The sequence below is a fragment of the Camellia sinensis genome, chromosome 14 (assembly GCF_055761805.1).
Source record: "Camellia sinensis isolate YWXY chromosome 14, ASM5576180v1, whole genome shotgun sequence".
In the NCBI taxonomy this organism is placed as follows: domain Eukaryota; kingdom Viridiplantae; phylum Streptophyta; class Magnoliopsida; order Ericales; family Theaceae; genus Camellia; species Camellia sinensis.
This window is the reverse complement of record NC_138974.1, coordinates 36,728,295-36,749,257: the sequence shown is the minus strand read 5'-3', so window position 1 is coordinate 36,749,257 and position 20,963 is coordinate 36,728,295. Positions and strand designations below refer to the sequence as shown.

The 20,963-nt window shown below is 30.1% G+C and overlaps 1 protein-coding gene across 1 annotated transcript; it reads right to left on the bottom strand.

Annotated features, from left to right (window-relative positions):
• Positions 1-10,549: 10,549 nt before the first annotated feature.
• Positions 10,550-20,065, bottom strand: LOC114320130 (protein LONGIFOLIA 1). Its single transcript, XM_028267243.2, has 4 exons — positions 19,681-20,065; positions 18,102-19,532; positions 17,811-18,003; positions 10,550-11,369 (listed from the first exon to the last, which is right to left on the bottom strand). Exons 1-4 carry the CDS (start codon positions 19,828-19,830, stop codon positions 10,792-10,794), a joined length of 2,352 nt encoding a protein of 783 aa, XP_028123044.2. The 5' UTR covers positions 19,831-20,065; the 3' UTR covers positions 10,550-10,791.
• Between the last annotated feature and the right edge of the window lie 898 nt (positions 20,066-20,963).

Sequence of the window (20,963 nt, the reverse complement as noted above, 5' to 3'; positions counted from 1 at the left end):
TGCCTCCAATCTACAACTGGTTCGCTCCCTCATTTCCTTCTTTTTCATATATAACATTCATATCAATCGCTATCAATTTTTTGCATGGATATTTAACTAGAAAAATTTAAAATATGAACAGTTTAAATTATTAAAATAAATTTCACGATGGGTCTATGGAAGTCCCATAGTACCTCTACTTAGGATGACATGCCAACTGGAGAGAACATATACCAAACTCTATTCTCATAAAAAATTCACAAAAAAAAATGACAAGATTATTGTGACAACATTGTTTTCATAATAAAATAAAATTTTAAAAACGTTTTATATGATTTTTTTTGGGGTTAGTATATATGGTTATTGCTCTATATGTAAATACACAGGGTTGAGAAACAACAAGAGCGGATACGAGGGGTTGGTGGAGGCAAGTAGAATGGCGTTGCGTAAATATGATCCGATCCGACAACGCCAAATAGCCATGAAAGCTATTGTGAAAGCTTTCCCTACTCCTATGGTTGCCATGGCAAGTTCTTCCCTATCATCTTCATTTTTCCATTGTTATATGGTTTTTATTTTTTTTTGATAACGCAGGTATCCCCAACCCTCTAGTTTTTCGGGAAGCCAGGACTAATCCTGCGGGGTAAGTAGCCCGGGGGAAGCCGTGTACCCCTTTCAAACTGCTGCAAGCACTCACCCAGTGGGGAATCGAACCCGTGACCGTGCGCCTTACCCACACAGTCACGTGTGCGCCCTTACCACTGGGGCATCTTGCCCCCCTTGTTATATGGTTTTTATTGTGTTAGCAAAAATCTGGTTTGGACCAAATCGATAGAGAATTCAAAATTTTACAAACAATAAATCGGTGTCCTGTGTCTTGAAAAATTCAAAAAAGTTTTTGGAGATTATTGACAAAGAGAAACAAACTAAAAGTAACATTATATTGCTAAAATTATTATTTGTTATAAAGATTTGAATAAGGATAAAAACACAAAAGAACTAAGAAAAAGTAAACTGATTACAAGAATCAAAAAATCATTACAAAACCACTAAATACTCCTATGATTAGTAGATTACTCCTAAAGAAATTCTATTCCTACATATCTATTCTAACTCTTGTTGAGTGTTGATGATTTGTTCCTTTCTTTTTGTTTCCTGTTCTACCTATTTATAGGCTGGAAATATATATTCTTTCTTTCTTTGACAATGTTGTCAGAATAACATATTATTGTGAAACAAAATAATATGTTAACGTTACTGTTTACAACAATTTCAACGGTAATAATTTTTTTAAAAAAAAATAATTTCATAGTCAATATGGATTTATTTGATAGATCTTGATGAGAGAATTCTAAAAATATTAATTTTATTAAAAACCGACAGCTACATAAAAAATTATATTATTTTAAAGTTTAATATTTTGATAATAGTGATATTTGTTAGACTTTTCACGAAAAACTTTTTATACTTATCTTTTAATATATTAAAAATTTATTATGGGGAAATCTCCCTCTATGTGCTTGCAGCCATACAGTTCCTTTCAAAATAAATGCTCAAGACAGTTCCATAAGGCAATTCTTCAATGATAAAGCAATTAATCTATAATTCTAGCATCAACTCATGCGTGTTAGCTCTAACGGCCTCCACTACTCCATTATGTATTCAACTGCTTCTTGCACAAGCAATAAGATAACAACAATAATAATAATAACATAAAATATAAATGTTCGTAATTATAATTTTATGTTAAAAATAATTTATGATCTAAATCGACATATCAAAATCGACTAGTTACAACTAATGAGATTAGATTTAGGCATAATTTACAAGTTACAATCAATTAAATGAGATTTGACCATAATCAAAAAGTCATAATCGATAACAAATTATTTTTTAATGTCAACATATTGATATAGCTCTTGTTATTACTTATCTTTTTAACTTGTATTGGCTTTGCAGATTAACCTCTTTAAGTTTATAAAAATTTACAGTTTGGATCTTGAATTTTTCAAAATTTTGTCAAAAGGAAATGAAATGAAGATAAGAATAAATTTTAAGTTCTCTTTTTTTTTTTCCCTCTTAATATTCTTGCATTTTTTCTATTATTTTTATAAATTATTCTTTAAATTAAAAATTCAAACACAAGCTTAATTAACTTGGAATAATTCTTATTTTAATCAGATCAAAATTCTTTCTATTACATGAATAGTATGGAGTTATTTATTTTAAGATTAATTGTTTTGAAACAATCATATCAATATATTTTTATTTAAACAATTTAAATAAATTTTAAAATGAGTTTAGGCCAAACATTAACTTTTTTGTTTCTACATTATTCTTATTTGATTTGAACTTAAAATAATGAATGGCAGATAAGGATATTCACACTGTTAACAAATTCTAAATTCGCAAGGGAACTTTTTGCTGTCTTGACTACACTCTGTGTCAACTGGCTGGTCGGAACCAGTGAGGTAACGATAACAAAATCTTTACACATACCACTTTTTTCTTTTTTCTTTTTATAATTTTATTCTTTTCTTTTTTCTTTTTTGAGGTTTAAAAGCATACATAAATAAATGAATACAAATTTTTTTTTTTACAAGAATTTTTTGGAGCATGAAACAACCTCTGCCCTCCATGGCCTGTATGAATTCCAACATCTAATAAGATTAGGGACGGAATTAAGATTTTATCTTTAAAATACTGTCATAAAGAAAAGAAAAAAAGAAAAATGAGAGACTATGATTGACTTTGGGTCAGCCGTGATAGCATGTTTCTTCAAGTTTCATTAATTTGAGAAGACACTCATCTAGTTTAGGAATTACTGGTGCGACATTGAATTTGAATTAAATAAAAGCAATTTATTTTTTCAATAATGCTAGTACTGTATAAAAAAAATACCAAAGAAAAATAGGTGTGGTTAATATTCATTCTGATTATGATGAATCACCAACGACTATAATGAATTTTGACTGCACATTAATTTTCTGTGCATTTTTCTCTCTCTATATATATTTATAACAATATTAATATTATTATAGTGTCACAAATTATATACTTACACAATCCTGATGGACCAATGTATTGGCGACGAAATATATTGGGATTAATTCTATTTATTATTTTATTTTATTTTTGTTGCAGGGTGAGGGAGTCGGAGTTGAACGGTAAAAGAGAGAGGAATGTAACACACATTAAGAAATGCAGGTAACTTATGGCATTCCCTTTCAATTCAAGTTTTTAACAACTTAAAATGATTTTCTTTCGGTAAAAAAATATTAAAGAATATACGAGTCAAAATGTAGCTTGTTTCACCTTGTTTGTTTTAACTAAATTTTCCCGATCATTGAGTTTTTTATTTTTTGTATTTTTTTTAGTAATTTTTTGAACATTTTATGCAATTTCTTTTTTTTAAAAAAATGTAGATACATTTAAAAAATATAATATTTGTGAAAAAAAACTTTAAAAATTTCACCAAACACAAAAGATATTAAAAAAAAAAATTCAGTATATTTTTATATTTTTAATGAATTTCTTATAGATTTTTTTAGAAATTTTATACTTTTTAAGTATATTAAGATTAAGTGGATCTAAAAAGTTTTTTTTAAAAAAAAAAAAAGTGATTAAAATATTTTTAAAAATAATCAATAAAAAAATACGAATTAAAAACTCATAAAACTAATTTTAAAAACTCCAAATTAAATATATTTATTTTAATTCCAAAATTACTTCTTCTTCTTCTCCTTCTCCTTTTTTTTTTTAAATTTAGTTTTTTTTTTTTTGGTAACTTCTTCAATTTTAACAGTATATGTGAGCATATCTTTTTGTCAATATTATGCATTCAGAAAAAATAACTGTCTACAAAATAAAATAAGTGCACCAAATTTGTTCTACACTATTAACAATTTTGCATCAACATCCTATATTCATTTCTTGGGCTGTTTAATGGACAAGTTTCTTTTCTTTCTTTTTCTTGGTGCTTTCATTATCATCCTTATTTTTTTTAGGATTCCGCAATTCAAAACAATACCTAGTGAATTTTGCAGGCTTCTAGAGGAGTCGAATTGTGTGGGGATGTGCATCAACCTCTGTAAGATGCCTACTCAAACCTTCATTAAGGACTACTTAGGAATGCCACTCAACATGGTCCTAAGTAAGTATTCCAATCATTGGAATTGCTAGTATCATTTTAGACAGAGCTATTGGAAATTGGAATGCAACCCATATCCATTTTCTCATTCATGATTCATCAAATCATATGCTCCATTAATAGATCATCATAATCATATGTAACTGTGATGCACTGTTTGGTTTTTGTAGATTATGATGATATGAGTTGCGATATGATATACGGTCAGGATCCTCCCCCAGCAACCGAAGATCCAGCATTTAAGCAACCTTGCTACAATCTATGTAAGCATTTTTAACAACCCCTTCACTTTTGCATTTATATTTCCATCATTAATGCTACAAACAAAAAAACCTTCACAAAAATTAGCGTCCAATATAGCAACATTTTTGATACTTGCTTGAAAAAATTCATTTATAATGAATGTAATGTTACTAGCACTGTATTCAAAATACTCTTACAAAATACTTTATATGCGTCTGTATTATTTTCCAATTTCCGCAAAAAATTTAGCCTAGCAGATAGATGGCCGACGGCCAAGAGTGGCTGATGTTTTAATCAAACATGAATGATGATTATCAAATGTTGTAAAATTTCTCTATCTGACTCATGCAGGCAAAGAAAAGCAAAAGCACAACACAAGATGTTCCGGCTAAGGTAGAAGGAACTAGCCATTTTAGAAGAAAAAATAAAATGGAGAAGGATATTGAAGGAGCTACTTTTCAAGCCAATCTTCGGTTCTAATCATCATTTTGTATAAATATCGATCCTTCTCGTAAACTAATCAATGAAGATATTGTTCATATACTTTGATTATTAAACCCTATAAAATGGCAGCTTATGCTTATATGCAATTTAGAAATTTCTATTATTTGTTAGGCATTGTCCACATTACTAAATACATCCTCTTCTTTTTTTTTTGGTTAGCCAAAATTTGATTGAAGCTACCCATTTTAGCAATGTTCCATTGGGGCCAGATGTGAGTAAACTCATTTAGATCTGTTAGTAGGCAAGGCCCATTCTAATTACCCTCATCAAGAACAGAAGCCCATACTGTTTCATGCATTTTGGACTGGTTCGCGTGAGCCTTGTAACCACATCATGTGTCAAATTTGTACAAGTTAATTGATTTTAAGACTAAAAAAAAAAAAAACAGAAAAGAAAAGAACAGAAAAGTCAACCTTCAATAAGGTAAGAATGAGATTGATTTTTCTTTTAAACAATTAAACAATGACTAAAAAGGAAATATAAAAAAGGTAAATTATATTTGACTTTTCTTCAGGTTTCGAGTAAATATAATAGATCTTACAATTTTAACATAATTATATTAATTTTTTTTTTTTAAGGTTTGGAATAAATATAACAAATTTATAATTTTGACATAATTACATTAAATTTTTTAATTAGGTTAAAGAGACAAAAAGTAATGACAACATAAATATATATTTCAATATAAAATAGATGATAATATCATTTTTTTTTCTTTTATACGATTAAGGATTTTTCAATGAAAAAGAAGTCGAGCATTATACGAATAAAAAATTAAAGAAATTTAGTGTATTATGTTAAATTTGTGAGACATTTTTTAAAATTTTAAGATTTGCTAATATAATTATCTAAAAAAATAAAAGAAATTGAATCATACTTTATTTTTCTTGTGAATTTAAAAGATTTTTAATATTTTATCGACTTATCTATTATCAAAGAGTGTAGTTTTGCTCAATTCACGTAGAAGAACCGTTTTGCGTAAATTTCAAAATTAATGAAAATGTGCATAAATTGTCTAGTTATCCCGTTATTAAAAAAAAATATGAATGAAACGTGACGGGAAAATTATTCTTTGCTCCTTGGGGGCAAGATGATGTGGTGCTCCAACTTAATTGTCATTGATTGAATCAATGAGACCCATTACTTTTCTGTCTTCTTTTAGAAAATAATTGAACACTTGTCTTTAAATGAATAGTGTAAAACAATACTCTTGAAATACTAAATAACTTCTCAACGAGAGAGAGTACAATGGACCATTGTCACTCTCTGCTCTCTTTCAATCGAAAGACCAATCCATAATTTTAGAAAAACTTCACCATTTATATGGTCAACAATGAACTTATTTTGCTCTAGTCAAATATTACTCCCTGGCATTTTGTACCCACCAATGAGAAGACAACTAAGGGAGGACGAGGACGATTAACAGCGACAAAGGTTGGACAGAATTATAAATGATTTTTTATTTTTGCATATGTACATGGGTCACACTAGGTTTTGACATTAAAGCTTGAAATAATCAAAAATAAAAATGTACCCACTCAAAAAAATCTCAATGAAGGAAAGTACTTTGACACCAAAGAGGCATGTGAGCGTGCCACGGTACCATCACATCTCAACTGGATGCATTGGATAAGCTTGTGCCCTTTTGGAATTACAAGAACCCCATTGTTTGCCTTGCTTTTTTTGGGGTCAATAAGTCCCATTGTTTGCCTTGTTATGTATGCCTTTGCTTTCAATTATTTGGTATGAAGGGGGCATTGAAGCAATGATGTATGAAGGTAGGGTTGTAATACAAATTAAATTGTTTGAGTCTGACTTGTATTTGAGTTGTTAAAAATTTATTCAATATCAATTAGTTAGGTAAATAAATTAAGTTTGAATATATTTTAAACATGTTAATTTTTATTTATTTATTTATTTTACTTTGTTCGACAAACTCATATATATTATAAAATAAAATAAAATAACCCAAATTTTGATCTTATTTAAAATTCTTTTGAGATTGACTTGAAAATAATATTTGTCCAATTTAGTAAAATATATATATAAATTTGAAAGAGAGAAGGGTGATTATGCGGTATTCCTGAAATATAGACACATAGTGCTCCATAAAGTTTTGATTGATAGAGAGAGGTAGGAATCCGTGATTTATGTTGGAGATGGAAGAATAATACGAAGTTAATGAATAATATCTCCAGAGGTGGGTCAAGTGGGCAAAAGGTGCCACCCAATTGGGGAGAGGGGCCATGGAGCCCATAAAGGAAAAGAGGAATGAAAGAAGCCCACATCTAAAGAGGAATTATGCTGAGGTATCCCTTATCTCTTCACTACCCCCATCTCATTTGGTCTTTTTCTTGAATCAGTTGTGCCTATTCCATGATCAAGAAATTTCAAACAAATGAAATCACATGGGGCATAAATGACGCCATACTTCATAATTAAGGAAACAAACTAGGAAACTATTGAAATACCATGAAAATCACCAATCAAACAGCATGGTGACGTTAGTTCTTCCCTTGAGTCAAATTATCAAAAGATCACCCATGAGCAAAAGGTTAGTGTGGAAAAGTCTTTATCCCAACACTTTTAACTAAATTTAATATAATTTTATTGAAATTAATATTTTTTTTAAAAAAAATTGTTATATATTTTCACAAAAACTTTCTATACACCTCACAATAATAAACAATACTTATGAGACACTTGTTAACCTTTACCCTTGATAATTTATGTCAACAAAATGTTCTCTTTCATTTTAAATGAGATTGATTATACTATTATTATAGTTAGGGTAAATTACATATACACTTCTTGAGATTTGATTAAAATACAGATTGTCCTTTGTAGTTTAAAAAATTATAAATGTCTCTTTATTAAAAAAATTTATTTAACAGAATTAACTAAAAAAATAAAATTAATAATTACTTTCTTATACAATAATAAAATTACTTAAGTTGTTAATTGAAACATATTTTTAACATTATTAAAAACTGTTAATTGATTTGATGATTTATTAATAAAATGGACAATTTATTATAAAATTAAAAATTTCAGAGAGTGAAATATTATTTTTAAAACTATAAGAGATGATTTATATTTTAATCAAATATCAGAGAGTATATTTGTAATTTACCGTTATAACTAAATAATAAATGTATAACAATTCATCAAGGCTTCGTTTGGGAAGTGGGTTGGTTTTTTTACTTTTTAGCTATTTTAGTCTAAGCCTCCGTTTGGGAAGTGAGTTGGCTTTTTGGCTTTTTAGCTTTTTGGCTATTTTAGCCTGGGCTATTTTAGCCTGGTTTGGGAAGGGCTTTTTGGCTTTTTGGCTTTTTTGGCTTTTTTGTGAGAGAGGATTGTAATGATTATGGATTGAATTTGATGTTTTGTTTTTTGTGGCTAAAATAGCCTATTTTGTTTTTTGTGGCTATTTTAGCCAAAAAAGTCTGGGCTTTTTCTTGCCAAAAGTCTGGGCCTTTTCTAGGAAGGACTTTTGACTTTTTTGACTTTTTTTTGTAAGAAAAACAATATAATGATTATAAATTAAATATGACATTTTATCTTATTAAGGTAAAAAATTTATTTTATTTTTTATAACTATTTTAGCCGAAAAATTCTCAATCCCAACTTCCCAAACATTTGCCAAATATGTACAAACCCCTCTAGATTCATCAAATATGTACTCACCCTTTACTTCCTCCGAAGGCCCTATTTGGCTTCCCTATAATAGGTCCTTATGTAGGGGTGGGAAACGGTTTATCCGAACCGCCCAACCCACCTAATTCGCATATAAATAGGTGGTTTCGTAAACATAATGTGGGCGGATGCAGTTTGAAATATGACAAATTTGCGGGTCGCGGTTTAAACCCACAACCCGCAAAAACCGCTCGCACTTTAATAATTATTATTATTATTTTTTTTTTATATACCAACCTTATAACTTTTACATGAACACTATTATATTCTCTATGATACTAAGATCCTTATTTTTAAGTATTTCTCAACTTTTTTAATGCCGTAGAATTATTAAGTCCTAAACTTGGTTTCTTATATGATTTTCATTGGTGATTCATCCATTTTTTCTAATAAAATTTTACTTCCGGTAGTCGATGAACTTCTAGTTTGATTATTGATTACTGAACTAACAATTCTAATTGAGTACAACATTTAATGCATTGATATACATTTTTTTCATAACAAAAATGCTAGTGTAGGGTCTCTTTGTTTTGAGTACTTTTATTTAATGCATCGATATTCAATTTTTATTTGTAAACTCATCAGAAAATTGTTATCACAAATATATAAAATGAATCTGATGCCTAAATTTGATAGGAAAAAAAACTCAAAAATTAATTTTTAAAGAAAAAAGTGTAAACCGCAAACCGCCCGCAACCGCCCACACATTTACAAACCCTATCCGCACAAACCGCAAACCGCATTGCTGGTGGTTGCGGGTTGACTTTTTCCCAAATTGCATAGATACGGGCAGGTCAAAATCGAACCGCAAACCGCACAAAACCGATCCGCGAACACCCCTACCCTCATGTATTATCTATGCTTGAAGAGATTTATAGTAAGGAAATTAATAGTGAGAGGATTAAATAAAATAATATTTGTTTTGATAATAGTTGTTAATGTAAGGATTGTTAATTTTTTTTTATATAAAATAAATTTAAAATAATAAAACAAATAAAAAAATACAAACATTAAACATTAAACATTAATGTTTTAAAAAAAATTCCCAACATGTAAAAAAGTTTAAATAAATAAAAAATAAATAAATAATTTCCAAATAAAATAAAGATTTTTACTTAACAAAAAATATAAAAAACTTAAACATTAATGTTAAAAAAAAATGCCCAACATGTAAATAATAAGTAAAAATAAAAAATTTCTAATCCGGCAAACTATTTTTCTAATAGCAATCGCCTTGGAAAGACCCATCCGAATCCGGAGCTCACTATCAATCCCTTCCTCATCTGTCAAAACAAACACAATGTTAATCGATCCCACCTTACTACCAATTTCAATCCCTCCTCAACTCTCCAAACAAATGAGGTCATAGTCTTAGATGTAGATTCACTTTTTATTTTTTTTTTGATTTTTTTAATTTGAGATTAAAAAATCTCATTTGAAATGAATTTTTTATTTTTTTTTACTTTTATAAAAAAAAAATCATAATTTAAATATGATATTTTATTTTATTAAATTAAAAAAATTTATTTTATCTTTTTATAACTAAAATAATTCTAACCTAATCCAAACCTTCGTGCCAAATTAGCCAATGAAAAATGCTTGCTACCCCCAGCTGGGGGTGACACCCAGTGAGGTGTCAGCTGGGAGTTGATCCGGAAAAAACTGTTTTTTTTTTTTTTTTTTTTTGATTTCTGACCAGTGGGGGCGCGTCACGTCACTGGGGCGCGACCCCCACTGAGTGTATGAAGCAAGGTTGATTAACCCATAATGATTTTCCAGTGCCTAGCTTCCCACATAGACCTTGAGACACCCACCTGCCCCTCACTTTCAGCGCACGGCTGTGAAAAATCATTACCCATACACCACTCATCACACAAAACCACACCAAATAAAGTGCTTCTAACAAACATGCCCTCTTTCCCACCAAATTTTTTAAAACTTATCATTTTAATTACGGAACTAATGACTGAAACAAACTAAAAAACAAAACAAAGTCCATTTATGCTTGAAAGCTCACACATGCACTTCCTTGACATTTTCAATCCCCCCAATATTTTTTTTTTCACAGATTTTTGCAAAAGCAGCCACAATATTTGCCAAGCTTTCAGATTTCCCAAACTTTTTTTTTAAATTAAAAAAAAAAAGGTGGAAAGTAAAATTTAAAAGACAAAAGAAAGCGCGCGAAAAATAACAGAAGCCTCCAATTTTTGCCATGTCCTTCAGAAAACCAACCTCCTGCGAGGCGCTGAGACAACGTTATTATTTCCTGCAAATGCCGCTAGATCTCGGATTGTTTCCCCAATCAGATCCTTGAATATCAGCCGCTCGATGTCCAACACTACCTCCGACATCTCCACTGGGCAATCTCCCCACCCATTGATCCCATCTCCGGCCAAGTCTTTCCGTAAAACACTGCAAATTATATCACACAATTCCTCTGCATTGTCTCGTTCTCGAATTCTTTGAAATTCTGACCAAATTTGACGTAGTGAAGGCTTAGCGACACTGGAATTCGAGCATGAAATGAGCTTCCACGGAGGCAATTGTCTGTTGCGGTTGAGAATTTCGGTGATGGTGTCAAAGATCAGCTTTCTTTGGAGACTTGACACTTCGGAGGTGTCCTTCCCTTGGAGATACTGTTGCTTCTCTAGTAATAGGAATATATCGCAGTCTTCGGGGAGGTAATTGGAAGCCCGAAGAATGTCTGAGATGTAAAGGAAATCACAGTCGTCTGATTTACATTCACATTTCGATTGAATGGGTGAAATTGCAGGGCTCCAGATCTCTTCTTCAAAATCTACCGTTAAATAATCAAAACAAGTATAGTAAAGTTAGAAATAAATAATACTCTCACGAAGACATGTTATTTGATTGCATAACAACAAATAACATTGTTTGTACTTTCTACCAAAGAACATAGCAAGGATTGGATTGGATTGGAAGTACCATTCTTATTTAGCCAAGCAGAAATATACAAGATATATTTTGTTTTCAATAATTTGGGAAATAATATTCAAAACAAAGGCAGACTTGACAAGTCACTATGTTTCACTCAAAATACTAATGTCTGGTCATATTGAATTCCAATCCCATTTTTCATCTTACAAATAACTCAAAAACCACAGTACTTTTCATAATGGCCGTTTTGTTTTTGTTTTTTTGAATTTCTTTTGTTTTTAGTGATTTTTTTTTGTTCAAATTATATACATTTTTTCTTTTATGAGATGAATGTTAAAAATATAAAAAATAAAAAAAACCAAAGAAGTCAACTATTTTTGATTTTTGATTTTTTTTTTTTTTTTCAACTTTCTTTTTCCCCCTTCTTTAGTATGCCATTGCCTAGAGTGGAGTACAACGTAAAATGCTATAAATTTTTACTAAAAAATTACTTAAAAAAGAAAAGAAAACAACCAAAAACAAAAATCCCAAACACCCATCATTCTTTACTCTCTTTTTCATCACAAAGCAAAAATTTAATGCTTCATACGATGGACAACACTCCAATGGCACAATCGAAATCATCAACAAATCCTTCAGGCTTCCCAACTTATTCTAACTACTTTGATACAAAAATTAAGGGTGTTTGATTTGTGTTTGTAGAGTAATTTTTGAGATAAAAAGTATGAAAACTTGTTTGGTTTGCAATTTTTTAGAAATGATTTTGAAAAATTGTTTTGAAAAGAGAGTTTTAAAAAAAATGATTGATTTGAGAGAAAGGGTGATTTTGGAAAGTAGGCAACCAAACAAAATTTTGAGATTTTTTTTGAAAAAATTTGTTTGGTTTGATTACTGTTGAAAATTTGTTTGTAGAGAATTTTTCTCAAAAATTTTTCTAAAAAACAAACCAAACAAGGCCTAAGTGTTTTAAAGAGGATTTAATGGATCATTACTTGTTAACAAGTATCACTATGACACAAGTAAAAGACAAAAAAAAAATTGAATAGTATAAAATATTTTTTATTAAATTCAATATATATATATTTTTTTAAATTAATACACATTTTAAGATTTTCATATATACTTTCAAGATATTGTTTTGCACATTTTTTTAATATTAAGCAATATTCATAAAACACTTATTAATATTTACCTTAACAAAACCCTTAAAGAAAAGTGTCCTATCCTAATAAAGAGTTGAATGTGCCTTGCATTTTTTAATGTTATTCCTGTATGTTACAAGTTCAACAAACATTGGGAGCACATTATAACATATTTTTCATTAAATTTGAATTTAATAAAAAATTTAAAATGGTCATTTCATGCAGTTAAACGTACATATTATATATGGCTTATTTTAAGAAGTGAATTATAATCTACTTTTTAGATTATAATCCACTTTTTAGATTATAATCCACTTCCTTTCTCAAAAAAAAAAAAAAATTTAATTATAGATACTTTTTTATCAAAAAATTAATTATAATTATATTTTCAAAATAAGCGTCTATATATCTATATATATTTGGGTAAAGCTAAGTAAGGAGTACGGCTAGCATTCTTTAAATTTGTTCAGGTTTCAGTCACACTCTGCAGTTACAGCTCTATCATTAAGTTTGACTATGGACAGCCTCGTACCCACCACCAGTCACAACTACCCAAACCCCACTGCCATTTGCCAAGAACCCGCTGGTGGAGAATTTGGAGCCTTCGTTTGGCAATTTAGGTTGGCTTATTTTAAGAAGGGAATTATAATCTACTTTTTTAGATTATAATCTATTTTCTTTCTCATAAAAAAAAAATTAATTATAATTATATTTTCAAAATAAGCGTCTATATATCTATATATATATATATATTTGGGTAAAGCTAAGTACGAGTACGGCTAGCATTCTTTAAATCAACAATGATTCATCCCATTAAAAACATCACCACTAATAGCACTAATGCATTAAAAAAGTTAAAAAAAAAAAAAAACACAACTCCAAGACCAAAACATCACATCATTAATAACGGGACCCACTGCCACCTAATTAGTGGGAGCACTAATTAGTGCTCCCAAGCATTTTTCTTCTTTAAATTTGTTCAGGTTTCAGACAATCGAAATCATCAACAAATCTTTCAGGCTTCCCAACTTATTCTAACTACTTTGATACAAAAATTAAGGGTGTTTGATTTGTGTTTGTAGAGTAATTTTTGAGATAAAAAGTATGGGAACTTGTTTGGTTTGCATTTTTTTAAAAATGATTTTGAAAAATTGTTTTGAAGAGAGAGTTTTAAAAAAAATGATTGATTTGAGAGAAAGGGTGATTTTGAAAAGTAGGCAACCAAACAAAATTTTGAAATTTTTTTTGAAAAAATTTGTATGGTTTGATTACTGTTAAAAATTTGTTTGTAGAGAATTTTTCTCAAAAATTTTTCTAAAAAACAAACCAAACAAGGCCAAAGTGTTTTAAAGAGGATTTAATGGATCATTACTTGTTAACAAGTATCAAGTATCACTATGACACAAGTAAAAGACAAAAAAAAAAAAAATTTGAATAGTATAAAATATTTTTTATTAAATTCAATATATATATATTTTTTTAAATTAATACACATTTTAAGATTTTTATATATACTTTCAAGATATTGTTTTGCACATTTTTTTAATATTAAGATTCATAAAACACTTATTAATATTTACCTTAACAAAACCCTTAGGCCCCGTTTGTTTCACTGGATATAAAATGGAGGATATAATATGATGTGGGATTTAGTCAGGATATATAATGAATAGGATATAGGCATTGGATAGTATATCCCCCAAGTCATGTTTGTTGACTAGATATATAAGATTGGATATATGTTATGCATGTTTATTTTATAAAATATATTGTGGGATATAACAAGTAATTTCCAAGATTGCCCTCATAATATTATATTATATTAAATTAAATTAAATAATATTATATTATATTAAATTCAAAATTTAAATTAAATTATATTATATTATATTAAATTCAAAATTTGTATTAAATTCAAAATTTATATTAAATTATATTATATTAAATTCAAAATTTATATTAAATTATATTATATTAAATTAAATTCAATAATTTTAAATTAAATTAAATTCAATTCAATTCAATAATATTATATTATATTAAATTCAAAATTTGTATTAAATTAAATTAAATAATATTATATTATATTCAATAATACTTATATTATATTAAATTCAATAATTATATTATATTAAATTCAAAAAAATATATTAAATTATATTATGTTAGATAGACAAAAGGGTAAATTGGACTTTTTACATCATATCCCAACCAAGGGGATATGATATAATGGGGGGTGTGGTATTGTATATCCTCCACTTTTGGGGATATACAATCCCACCGGATATTATATCCCCTTTAAAAAAAAATTGCAAACATGGGATATATGGACCCCACCGGATATAATATTCAATCCCAATCTTCATATCCCCAGGACCTTAAAGAAAAGTGTCCTATCCTAATAAAGAGTTGAATGTGCCTTGCATTTTTTAATGTTATTCCTGTATGTTACAAGTTCAACAAACATTGGGAGCACATTATAACATATTTTTCATTAAATTTGAATTTAATAAAAGATTTAAAATGGTCATTTCATGCAGTTAAACGTACATATTATATATGGCTTATTTTAAGAAGTGAATTATAATCTACTTTTTAGATTATAACCCACTTCTTTTCTCTCAAAAAAAAAATTAATTATAGATAATTTTTTATCAAAAAATTAATTATAATTATATTTTCAAAATAAGCGTCTATATATCTATATATATATATATATATATATTTTTGGGTAAAGCTAAGTAAGGAGTACGGCTAGCATTCTTTAAATTTGTTCAGGTTTCAGTCACACTCTGCAGTTACAGCTCTATCATTAAGTTTGACTATGGACAGCCTCGTACCCACCACCAGTCACAACTACCCAAACCCCACTGCCATTTGCCAAGAACCCGCTGGTGGAGAATTTGGAGCCTTCGTTTGGCAATTTAGGTTGGGTTGGTAACTATTTTAGTCATAAAATAAATTTTTTAATTTAATAAAATAAAAAATTATATTTAATTCATAATTATTAATTTTTTCCCTCATAAAAAATTTAAAAAATCTATTCTAATCGAAACTTTTTAACTCTATATTAAAATAGTCAAAAATAAAATTTTTAACTCTATATTAAAATAGTCAAAAATAAAAAAATTAACATACATCCTAAACAAACTAGTGTTTGGAAGGATCAAAACATATATATATATTTTTTATTTCCATTAAAAAACTGTATAAAAAGATTATAAAAAAAAAAGTAACATGATTTCAAAAAGCCAAAAATATTAAAAAAAAAGGCAGCGGTTTTGGTCCACCGTGCTGTTAGGGCCCGTGAAGGTCCACCACAGGTCCCGTTTTGATAATCCGCACCGTTCAATGTATAAAACTCATCGAGTACTATATGCCTGTAAAAAATCACGATAATCGGACATCGATAGCTATGTGAACAAAACAATATTTTATCAACCGTTAAATTTTTTCACCGTCTATTTTTTTTTATACAAAACTGATTTGATCACATAGCTATTGATATCCGATCAACGTAATTTTTTACAGGCATATAGTACTCGACAAGTTCTACACATTGAATGGTTCAGATTATCAAAACGGACCCAAAAAATGAGCCCCATAAGCCAGACTGGACGGGTCCAATCTTGATCTCAACTTGAGACAAGCTGGACCAAAAAAATATGTTAGTATAAGAGATGTTAAATAATATCTAATACGATCCGTACCAAATATTTAATATATATCAATAAAACTATCGGTTCATATATTAGTTATTAATTCAAAAAATTATTTAGGCTTCATTTGGAAAGTGGGTTGATTTTTTGATTTTTTGACTTTTTTAACTATTTTAGTTTGGGCTTAAAAACTTGGTTTAGGAAGGACTTTTTGATTTTTTGACTTTTTTTGTAAGAGAAGAGTGAGGAGTAATGATTATGGGTTAGATATGATGTTTTGTTTGTTGTGACTAAAATAACCTATTTCGTCTTTTGTGACTAAAATAGCCCAAAAAACCCATAAACGGACTTGCCAAACGGAGGCTTATTAATTTAGCATAATACAATTACATAATTAAATTGGTGATAAAAATTGACTCACCCAATTCCAATTGAATTTTTCAACGAAGGTAAAATAAAATCACCAAACAAAAACACACCACAACACACACAGCAAATATATATAGAAAGAATAAATGCAAAAAAAATAATAATAATAATGATAATAATAATAATAAATTATTCACCCAAGAAAAAAATAAATGCAATCACTGTGTGTGGTTTGAGTTTTTTTGATTAAATTTTTTAAAAATTGAGTTTTTTTATTTTCGTATTTTTTTATTTTTAGTGAATATTTTTAAATTTTTAAACATTTTTTTTACTTTTTTAGATGCCCTTACTTAGATGTGTCTAAAAAGTAAAAAATTTATAAAAAAAATATTTTAAAAATTAAGAAATACATAAAAATACAAAAAAAATACTACATTCTTGTATTTTTGGTATTTAGTGAATTTTTAAAGGATTTTTTTTACAATTTTTTTACAATTTTTTTACTTTTTAGGTGTATTTATGTTAGGTGTGTCTAAAAAGTAAAAAATTTACATAAAATATTTAAAAAGTTCAGTAAAAATAAAAAAACACGAAAAATAAAAATGTAGAATTTCTTGAAAACTGTTTTTAAAAAATGAGAGCCAAGCAAAGTGAATAGCATTGGAGAAAGCCGTTTTCCAGTTTCGTGTTTATTTCTATTTTGCAGAAAAACACAAAAACACAAAATTGTCTTATAAATTATTATTATTATTATTTTTAAATTAAGAATAATGTTTAGATACAAAAGAGGAAAATTTTATGGAACTTGGTTATTTTATTTGAATTTTTAGTTTTTTATTATTTTAATTTGATTAAAAAAATTATATTTGAAAAGATAAATTAATTTTTTTATAATTGATTTGATAATTATAAAAATAAGATAAAATAATTATAATTTAAATATAATATTTTATCTTATTAATCATTTTAATTTATTTCAAACTCTCTTTTCAAATACTGTAGAACCAAAAACTTTGAGGTACAATTTTGTTTTTTTTATTTTCACATGAAAAATAATGATACGCATGTAGTTGTCATATCTGACTGACTATGACAGAGTCAAGAATGACATAAGAAATCCAAGCAAACAAAAACGCCGGAATGGCAACTACGAGTACTGTAGCTGTGTACCTTTGCAATCAATGCTTCGTTTCATGACGGGCGTAGGAGAGGACGACTCGTCCTTGTAGAACGACGAGTCAAGCACTGAGACCGGACTCGGTTGCAACTCGGTCGCAGCAGTGATTTCCATAATGCTGTGAAGCAGCTTATCACACCTCTCTAGCAGACTCCTCCCCTCCTTGTATTCCTCCATCTTCCATTTCTTCAACCCAAAAAAAAAACACCAATCAGTTACAGTAATTTTTTAAAAAAATAAAGATTAGAATTAATTAAAATTAATGAATTCAAAGTTTAATGTACCTCTGTATCAGTTTGGGAAGATGTACTGACACTGCTTTCGGAAATAGAGGATGATTCATCCTCTACAAAAATGGCAATCTTTTCCTTTTGATCAATCTCAGCCGTTGGCTTTCTATTTCTCGGTGATCGAGTTGTGACGGTTGGATTTGATCCAATACTCTTCGGGCTAAGCTTTGGGGAATGAAGCGAAGAAACTCTTCGCTGCGCTGAGAACTCGTTTGTCTTCTTCTGCGTCTCAACGATCAACGATCTTCTTCTCGCCGGCGAGCTCGAATTTCTAGCTTTGCCTTGGTTCCGTACATTCCGATCAATCTCCGGCGAGGTTTCGCCGATGTTACTGAGATTCCGGCGAACACCGGCTCTGTTTCTGAAAGTCGCCGGAGGCGAATCGTTTCCGAATCGTCTGTTGATTGGAAGAATTTGTGATCTCGAGGTCTTCATGACAACGATGGGAGATTCCTCTCGCTCGTACGCGAGGTTTCTGTGGCGGATTTGTTCTGGAGGCTTCGAATGTAAAAGTCCTTTGAGTTGCAGAGCCTCAAGGATTTGCTTCAAGGTTTCGAGATCCTTCGATGGCTCGTCGATACCTCTCATCTTCAGTCTCTTTTCAATCTCTCTATAGACTGACATTGTCTGCTTTGGCTCTGGAAAAGAGTCCTCTGAATCGAAAAAACTCTTCCTCTGTTGAGGCGATTTCCATGGCGATATACCTACGCCTCCTCTGTACGGAGGATTTTGTGGTTCTGACTTTGCATTTCTTCTACAGTATTTCATTGGAGTTGCTGATCTAACATTGAATGAGGCCTTGCTGTTTTCTATTCCTCCATTGTCTCGTATGACATTGCTCGATATATTGGTATTACCTCCAACAAAATGCGATTGGTTCGATTGCTTTTGCTGGACGTAGCTACCGTCAATGAATCGATACTGAAACAGATCTTTTGAAACTCTAGACTCAGAGGCAGATCTTCGTAGCTCTGCCTTCATCATAGGCTCTGGATTTGAATGAGGCAATTGTTCGAGTCCCATGAGCCTCGCAATGACGCTCGGAGATCGACGCTTGTCGTCACCATCTGCTCCGTCTTCAGAGTCCTCACATCGATTCGCCGATATAATCGCTGTGTTTGTTCGGATCTCCTTCGGGTAAAGACTTCCCTTCGCATCAACAATTGCTCTGCTGTCCAGAGATAGTCTCGGAGTTTCCTTGCAGAACTTCCACGAAGACCTATTCCCCTCTTTGAATTCAAAAAGAGGAAGAGGAAGCTGCGATTTCGCCGGAGTCACAACACTGGCCGTCGGAGATTTCATCTCCGTTACCGGAGAAACTTTCAAACGGTCAGGACTCGGCGACGTCATTGCTCTAGTTTGCTGTGGCTTTTCCAATTCAATGGAAACCGCCGGCGATCCAACAGAATCCAGGGAATCCACCGCCTGGAAATACATTAAATTTCAATCTGATAAATGTGCTTCGGTCATTTTTCATACCAGAAGTAAACAAAATCGATGAAAATACAAGAGAGATAGAGACAGAGAGACAGACAGACAGACAGACAGACAAGAGAGAAACGACAAATCTCACCGCTGTGGGAGGTAGACGCTTCGTGGCGTATAGTCTCTTTCCTGTCAAAATGTGGTTGCGATCAAAGCGCTGGAAAAAACCAGCCATACAACCCATCTGTTTCTCTATGTGCTTCTCCAGATTTTGGTCATGGATTATACCCGTCGTCATTTCCCGGCGATCGTCGTAACTTCCAGTTAAGTTCTTTATCTCTCTCTATTCATCAATTCACAGTCTCCCACTCTCTTAGCTTAATTTCTCATTATTGTCTTCTCCTACATATCTCTATCTCTCTATATGAATGCTTTTGCTTTATCTGCTGCAACTCCCGCAGAGGGTGGACGAAGTGGGAGAGGTGGTGGGCTTGACAAATTAAATTGGTTTTACGATTTTACCCTCTAGTTTTCACGTAATGACAAACAAATCCGTTTGAGATTAAGCCTGTGTTTGGCAAGTGGGTTTGCAGGCTTTTTTGGCTATTTTAGACACAAAAAACAAAATAGGCTATTTTAGCCATAACAAACAAAACATCACATTCAACCCATAATCATTACATTCTTCTCACACAAAAAAACTCAAAAAAGTCAAAAAGCCAAAAAGTCCTTCCCAAACCAAGCTTTTAAGCCCAGGCTAAAATAGCCAAAAAAGCCAAAAAGCCAAAAAGCCAACCCACTTCTAAGTTATTTTAGATATCTTTTTACTTTTTTAGTCTAATTTTTTTTTACTATTTTAGGCCTCGTTTGGGAACAGGCTAATTTAGTAACTTTTTGGCTATTTGGCTAAAAAGGTAGGTAAAAAAAACTTGTATGTTTGGGATGACTTTTTGGCTAATTACGAAAAGATGTGCAAAAAGTAGAGAGAAAAGAGAATCTTTGACTTTTTGGTATGGGTTGTTGGCTTTTTGGCTAATTTAGTAACTTTTTGGCTAATTGGCTAAAATAGCCTCTTGCCAAACGAGGCCTTAGTCTAATAAAAAAATTATATTTAGAGTGATAGATGATTTTTTTATAATTGATTTGATAATTATGAGAGAAAATGTGAAATGATTATGGATTATGAGTGTTTATTTTGAGGGATTATTTTATGGAATTGGATTATTAGTCCATCCGAACTAATGGGCCATTGTTTGGTTCAATTTTTTTGCGAGTGATTATTGTATCCTAAGGGGAGGGGTGAGATTACTTCCATAGGTTTGGTATCTCATGAAAATAATGTGTAAAATGTTCATTTTACCCTCATATTATTACTTGATAAACAATTGAAAAAAAGGTAAAATAGTCTTTTAAACATTTATAAATTATTTT

Coding starts and splice junctions, on each gene's coding strand:
- LOC114320130 (XM_028267243.2), bottom strand. CDS start 19,830: ATGACGACGGGTATAATCCATGACCAAAATCTGGAGAAGCACATAGAG. Junction 19,533..19,680: donor AGCGTCTACCTCCCACAGCG/GTGAGATTTGTC, acceptor ATGTATTTCCAG/GCGGTGGATTCCCTGGATTC. Junction 18,004..18,101: donor CTTCCCAAACTGATACAGAG/GTACATTAAACT, acceptor TTTGGGTTGAAG/AAATGGAAGATGGAGGAATA.